Source organism: Pelophylax lessonae, assembly GCF_965119305.1.
Source record: "Pelophylax lessonae genome assembly, chromosome: 1".
Taxonomy (NCBI): domain Eukaryota; kingdom Metazoa; phylum Chordata; class Amphibia; order Anura; family Ranidae; genus Pelophylax; species Pelophylax lessonae.
In genome coordinates this window covers 4,710,301-4,718,050 of record NC_138768.1, presented here as the reverse complement: position 1 = coordinate 4,718,050, position 7,750 = coordinate 4,710,301, and the positions used below count along the sequence as shown (strand labels likewise).

The 7,750-nt window shown below is 45.6% G+C and overlaps 1 protein-coding gene across 1 annotated transcript in view; it reads right to left on the bottom strand.

Moving 5' to 3' along the window:
* Nucleotides 1-4,134: 4,134 nt before the first annotated feature.
* LOC309551178 (transmembrane protease serine 9-like) overlaps nucleotides 4,135-7,750 on the bottom strand; it is a gene marked incomplete at its 5' end in the record, with an annotated part of 30,138 nt that continues 26,522 nt past the window's right edge. The window contains 2 exons of the mRNA XM_082251671.1: nucleotides 4,135-4,328; nucleotides 6,929-7,062. Coding sequence (XP_082107797.1) covers nucleotides 4,167-4,328; nucleotides 6,929-7,062 — 296 coding nt within the window. The 3' untranslated portion in view covers nucleotides 4,135-4,166. The remainder of the gene's footprint in view (nucleotides 4,329-6,928; nucleotides 7,063-7,750) is intronic.

Genomic DNA, 7,750 nt, shown 5'->3' with positions numbered 1-7,750 from the left:
ACCGTTCTAGGGCTTCCGCTTGGGATATTTCCTCATCTGGAGCTTCCTCTGAACAAAATTCAGATTCAGAAATGGAGTTGGAGGAGGCCTCAAGAAAAAAAGAGGCTTCTGGTGATGAGCAGCAGAGGGGAGCTAAGAAGCAATCCACCCAATAACCCAAATGGCGGTTCCCCCTCCATTAAAAGTGGTGACAATAAATGTCGCCAGTATTAAGTCGGTAAGAGCTCGTTCTATGGCCTTCTTTTTGTTCAGCCAATTAGATGCTGAAATTTTATTTTTGCAGGAGACTAGGCTCACCTCCTTGGCAGATATTCATATGGCCAAGAGAGAGTGGAGGTATGGTCCATCTTACTGGTCTCTTGCGGCCGAGCCTTACAGCGGGGTGGCGGTGTTGTTTAAAACCGGCATGGTAACTGTCCGGCGGGTTATTGAGGTGGAGATTGGGAGATGTATGGTCTTAGACGTCCTTGTGGGAGGGCAGGACCTGCGCCTAATTAATATTTATGGGCCGCACACAAAGTGGGACAGGAAATGCCTTTTTACAAGGATCAAGCCATTTCTTTTTACATCCCGGCAAGTGGTTTTTGGAGGTGACTTTAATACTGTGACTAGGCCCAAGGACAGGAAGGACTTCAATGACAGGCTGGGATATGATAGCGTTTTTTTAAATAGTATGGTTAGGGATGCTGGTCTTGTGGATGTGCACATTAAGCACCTTCCGGATGACACAGGGTTCACCTTTCATCGAGGTAATAGTCAGAGTAGGATAGATAGGTTTTTTTTGAAGGAGGCCTCTGCTTTCTCACCCCCAGTGGTGCAGGCAGTGGAGTTCTCTGATCACTGTATGCTATCTGTGGTCTTGAATGCTTCAGACTTCCCTCAGAGGGGCAAAGGCATCTGGAGATTGAATTCGACTCTCCTTGAGGAAGAACATGTTAGACAATCCTTTGAGGAATTCTTTCAGGCACAGGTGACCATCCTGGACTTTTGTAGCAGCAAGGCTGAGTGGTGGGAGCTGACCAAAAAGAGGATTGCTGGATTCTTCAGGGGCCTAGCCAATAAAAAACAGTTTAATAGATACATGACCTACCAACGTTTGCGGAGGAAGCTGGATATTCTTGTCTCGAGAGGAGGAGATCCTGGGGCAATCTCTGAAGTGAAAATCCTCCTCAGGAAGTGTCAATATGATCGGCATACCTCTTTGGTTCTGGAGCGGGACTATGGGAAATACCACTCGCCTGACCCTTACCAGAACTGCAAACAGGGTGTAGCTGTTAAGATGGTCGTTGGCCTTAAGGATAGTACAAGTTCCTTGACAAAGTCCAGGTCAGGGATCCTGGAGGTCGTGAGGTCTTTTTATGCTGAACTTCTTGGGAGGAAAGAGCTTGACCGAGACAAGATGGAAAGCTTTTTTGACTCTACTCCAGGTCTAAATGGTGGAGATGTCCCTTTGATGAATTTGACAGAAGAGATCACAGTTGAAGAGGTGACGAGGGCAATTGAACAGCTTGCCATCAAGAAGTCACCTGGACCGGATGGTCTGACGGCTGAGTTTTACAAAGCCTTTAAGTCTATTCTGGCCCCACATTTGGTAGAGATTTTTAACAGTTGTCTTGCTGAGGGGGTGCTTCCCCCTTCCATGAGACACTCAGCTGTGATTCTTCTTTCAAAAGGTAAAGATCCTTCGATGATTGAGAATTGGCGCCCCATCAGCCTTCTCAATGTCGATAGAAAGGTGCTGGCGAAGATACTTTTCTGGCGCCTATCGGCAGTAGCAGAGTCTTTGCTTTCTCGCCATCAGCACTGTTCGATCCAGGGTAGGAGCACCTTCACAGCGGTTTTAGCTGTCCGGGAGGCCTTGGAGCAGTGCAGGGCTGCAGGCTGGGGAAAGTATTTACTGGCATTGGATCAGGCAAAGGCTTTCGATCGTGTCAACCATGAGTACCTGTGGTTGCTCTTTAGTAAGTACGGTCTGCCGGGTGGTTTTGTCAATTGGTTAAAAGTCTTGTATAAGGGGGCAGATAGCTTCCCTTTTGTTAATGGTTGGGATGGACAGTCCTTTGAGGTTGGCTCTGGGGTGCGCCAGGGTTGTCCCCTGAGTCCCCTGCTCTATGTGTTTGCAATTGACCCCTTCATCAGGCTAGAGAGCAGCATGTTGTGTGGGGTACCAGTGGGAATCCCGGGTGAGCCGCCTTTGAGGGTTGTTGCCTATGCGGATGATGTGTCAGTGATTGTCACTGGGACAGATGAAGCAGAGGAGGTGGTCTCTCTGACATCACGGTACTCTGAAGCATCAGGCTCCAAGATCAATCAGGAAAAGAGTGAAGTTTTTTGGATGGGAAAGGAAGGTGAGGGGTTTGATCTCCCGGACACCTTTCCAATGCCCCAGGAAAAAATTAAGATATTAGGCATTGAATTCGGACCTGGCGATTATGGCCTTAAAAACTGGGAAGGCAGGCTGGAAGTTGCCAATACTAAGGTGGTCAGCTGGAAGAGATGGAAGTTATCTCTGAGGGAAAGGGTTGATCTGATTAAGACTTACCTGATACCGATCTTCTTGTATGTCAGCCCTGTCTGCATCTTGCCAGTGTCTCTCTATGCTAGGATCTATAGTGTGTTCTTCCAGATGCTATGGGGGAACAGACTGAACCCCATCAAGAGGAATGTCACCTATCTATCCAGGAGGGAGGGTGGCTTAGGTATGGTCAACCCCGTTCTTTTCACTGCTATTTTAAGTTTAACATTGGTAGTATGCTTGCAGTGGAACCTCCTGGATGGGCAGGCATGTTTAGATCTTGGTTTAGGCCTTTTCTGCGACTTTGGGAAGAAGGTGGCCAAGTGAAGAATCTCAGGGGTCATCGTGGTCAGCTCCCAGCCTATGTCGCTCCGTGTCTGAAGTTGCTGCGGCAGTGGGGACTGTCGGCTGATGATCTCAGATCTGCTCCGAGGAAAGTCCTTATGAGCCGAGTCTTGAGCGAAGTCTTTCATGACCCACTGGCCTTAAGGGATTGCCCAGGCCCAATTTTGAGGGAAGGGTTAAGATTGATTAATTTGGCTAGAGTCCCCCTTAAATTCAGGGATCTGGCCTGGTTGTGCTTCCATGGGAGGCTCTATGTTCGGGGCAATTTGAAATTCCGCAGTGGGATGGATCGTGGTTGTCCTCGGGAGAAATGTTCAGGTGAGGAGGAGACTATGGACCATTTTCTGCTTCGTTGCCCTTTTAACATAGAGGTATACAAACAGGTGGGGCGGGCCCTCGGTGTTCCTTTCCTCTCCAGGCTGGGTTATGCTGAGTGGGTGTATGGAGCATTCAATACTGGTGGGGGCTTTTGTTTGGATACACTTTTTTTAGTTAGCTTAGTAGTCCGTTATTACACCTGGAACGCACGGTGTCAGGTCACCCTTCGGCGTAAAATCCTTCCTGTTCAGGTGGTGGTGTGTGACATTCTGCATGAGGTGGGGAAGATTCGGGCGCTTGAGAGAGACAAGTGGGGTCAGAGGGCTTGGTTGAAGGCGTGGAGGGGTTTCAAGCCTCCCTGACTGCCAGTAGTCTCTGTCCTGGGTGTGGCTTTCTGTCTCTTATCACCCTAGATTTTTTCTTAATGCTCAGTTTTTGATAAATGGCTGCATACATAGGTGATGGGTTGTGCCTCTTAGGCCCTCTCTGCTGCTTTATGTAAATAGTTTTCTAAAAATGTTGGAAGTGGATTATGTATATATTGTATATATTCTGCACATGGATGTGTATTCCTTTGTTTTCTGTTGGAATATTGTACTATAGTTATGTTTTTTACTTTTGTATAAAATATGTTGCTTGATTCTTTTCAATAAAAGATCAATAGTGTTCCACAATTAGTGTCAGTGGGAAAAATAGAGCCCCATCATTGGTGTCAATGCCCCATTGCTGGTGTATAAGGAATAGTGTTTTGTATCAGTAAGGGAAATAGTTTTCCAAAGGCCTTGTAAAATCAAGTAAAGGGCCACATTAGGCCCCTGGGCTGCACTTTGGACACCACTGGTCTAGGGGGTCAGTAACACCAGGAACAAAGGAACCCAAAAACCAGTAGCTCCTTCGGGAGTGAGCTCTACATGAATCTTAAGAAAATACACAGCAAAAAAATAGTTGAAGTTACTTTATTGAGTATCATAAATGGATTGGATGGTATTTAGTTAGCGGCAAGAGTCTGGTCCACCCAGGATCTGAGGACGGTGACGCGGGCGTAGACTCCGGGAGAAGATGTAGCACAGGAAGAGCTGCCCCAGGACACAATACCGGCCAGTCTCCAGGCTCCGCTCCTCTCGCACACAAGGGGTCCACCAGAGTCACCCTGAAAGAACCAAACCAGAGATTAGAAGAATTCTCATGTTGATGAATGTATGTGTGATATCAATGGTCAGCATTTCTTACAGAACGTTGGAGTCATGAAATAATAATAATGTATTCATTAATTCAACAGGACATAACTAACTCCTACCTCAATGGGGATTCAATTCATTGTAAATTAATGGAACCAGTAACACTTTAAAAAAAAGCTGTACATTTTAATTACAGTCTTTGTACCCACTGGGGGGATTCGCTTTCTCCATTTGTACTAAAACAGAAATTGATGGGAAATCCAACATTTTAGGGCCAGAGGGGATGGGAAATCCTCCAATGGGGACATAAGTTCCTGTGACAACTCACTGGCCTGCATTTCTTGCAGAACTATGGAGTCAAAAAATAATATCATCTACAATCGAGTGTAGACTCAATCCGGTATATTTGCAACATAAGTGGAACCAGTATTTGGATTGCAACGTAATTCCAAAGATTTTCTTTGAGGTTAAAGTGGTTCTATAGGCTCAAGGTATTATTACCTTCTATGCATTAAATTAAAAAACCTTCCCTGTGCATCAGCCCCCCCCCCCTTCCGCCCAACCCCTAATACATACCTGAGCCAGATCTTCCTCCAGCGATGAGCATGAGATTCTCTCCGGGACCTCCTTATTGGCTCCCGCTGCTTTCAATCACAGCCAGTGAGCCAATGAGGAGGGGGGGGGGGAGCTGAGCCATGACTCTGTGTGTGAATGGAACAAGCCTTCTTGGGTGCCCCCATTGCAAGCTGCTTGCTCTGGGGGCACTCGGCGGGAGAGAGAGGCCAAAAGCGTGGCGAGGCACCCGAGAAGAGGAGATTCGGGGCTGCTCAGTGCAAAACCAACTGCACAGAGCAGGTGAGTGTGACATGTTTGTTATTTAAAAAAAGAAAGCCTTTAATATTAATTTAACATACATTTTAAGAGAAGCCGTAATTTGTGTTTATTATTATATTGGGTCTCATGGGTGTTAAGGGAATGTTACAGAAATGTGTATGGTTTTTATTGCTGTCTTTGTACCCATTGGAGAGAGTCACCCTTTATTTTTGTCCCTGAAACAGAATTTGATGGGAAATCCAATATTTTAGAGTTGTCACCAGAGCAAGAGGTGATGGGAAATCTTCCAATGGAGACATAAGTTCCTGTGGCAAGAAGAGAAATCCATTCACTTTGATGAGATTTACTCTCACTTTCTGCTGTATCTCTGTAACAGAAAGTGAATGGAAATCTAGCTAGCAAGACACAGACAACAAAAAATTATCCAATTCATCAACAAGTGACCTGATCTGTGTTTGAACTTGTAAGGGGTCCATTGAACCTGTTACCAGTTAAATCTCATGTCACATGCCGGTCAGCCTGTAGGAGGGGTGCGGTGGCAATAACTCACACACCCAGTTGCAATAAAAAACATATTGAAGTAAGGCAGAAACAGTTCACACTGGGACAGCTACCCAGCCGGGCACACTCAGTGTCCCATACCGTGAGATGGTAGGTTCCAGCCGAACCAACAGCATCTGTTAAGAGGGGACAGAATGTAGCCTGACTGTCTAGTGCCCAATCATGAAGGTATCCAGAGAGATGTGACCCTGTGCTTTACCTCCTCACCAGAAACCTTTCCCTACCGCTAGTACTGTCCCTAACAGATGGGGTACCTTTCCCTACACTACCCAATCGCATAGAGCATGCCAAACCCAGGGGCCAGGGTCTTATATAGACTCTGCCACACCTAAGATGGCCACCAGAGTCACATGAATGGCCCACATCCAGTTGGATCGCTACCCCAGTGTCTCAGGAAACCATGGAGGAACCCTGTTCCTCATTAATTCCTCTCCCCCTGCATTGCCGCTAAGGTTGAGCGCCACTTGCAGTGGGGACAGTAGACTGCACCTGCCTTCAAGGCAATAAGTAGACCAGTAGGCAGTTGCATGGTACTTAAAGCATATGTCAAGCCATTTTATTACTTTTTCATAGGGGAAGGGGGGAGGATTTGACAAGATTTTACTGCTATTCAGAACTACACTAGAAGGATTTCGCCTCACTCCTGTTCTGCTAACAATGTTTCACCAGACAGGAAGTGAGGGGAACTCAAAAGGGACACAGAAAGAGATAAAGTCCTAGTCTCTTCCTGCTCTCCTGGAAAAAGTGATTTTAATTCTGTCGGTGTTGGAGAGTTCCCCTCTCTTCCTGTCCAGTAAACTGTCAAGACTGAAAGTGAGGGAAGACTTAATGAAGGGAGCCATGGATAGCTGTAAAATACTGACAGGGCTTCTAATCTTTCCCAACTCTTTACAGACTATCAAAAGAAAATGTTGGATGTGCACTTTAAGATGGCCTTATGTCATGATTGCCAATTTTTGGACTTTGTATAGTCCACTTAAGGTCATTTACCTCATGATGGCACTGCTCAACCACCAGGCCAAGCTTAATACCATCTTATATATTCTTTACAATAAAACATCAACGTGTCTCATAGGAGAACTTGAACTTTGGAACAAATCATAAAACACATATATAAACAATTAAAGGGTCTAAAAGAACCCCCACTGGTCATAAGAAAGTGTGTATGTCATCGTACCATGCAGGAGGAGGCACCGGAGGCACCAGCGCAGATCATGGTGTCCCTGATTTGGGATCCCCAGTAGGACTGGCACTGAGTGTTGGTCAGAAGAGGAAGAGCCACCTGCTGGAGTTTAGCTGGCTTGGCTTGTGCTTAGGAGAGAGAGGGAGAAAAAATATTAACATTAAAAATGCACGGCAACTAGCATACTTAATCTCTAGGTTTGCCAGACATGCAACATAGTAATTCGTACTACTACTCATCAATGTAGTTAAAAGTGGTCAAAGAGACATTAACACCTCATCAGATTTATCATTGCCAAAAAAGTAGATGTCAAACCAGGGACAGAAAGCCAAGGTTCCCAAAGCTTCTTAAATGTATCAGAGTATCCCTGGGCTGGTATATCAAATGCTCTTTAAGAAGGGTCAAATTGACATGTGCTAGCCAGTTCTCTAATGGAGGTGGATATGGAGGTGCCCAGTTGAATGCAATGACTTTTCGACCGAGAAACAGAAGCCTGGATATTGGCACCCCTATCTCATTAGGATACAATTCCTCATCTACATTCCCTAGGATACACATCCAGGGGAACAAATTGTGCTTGATAAGCTCTATTGGTGGTATCTATAATAAACTGCCAGTACATAAATAATTGTGGGCACCGCCAAACTATGTGTACAAAGGTTTGCCAGATCCTTGTCAGGTCCTTTTGATATTTCATGCAAACAGGGCTTTCCCTCCGACCCAATTTAAATCATTTTGGTATAGTATAATATGTTCTATTGATAATAAAAAAAGCTGTGATGATCTCTGCTTTTCCCATACTTTTCTGTTAGGGAT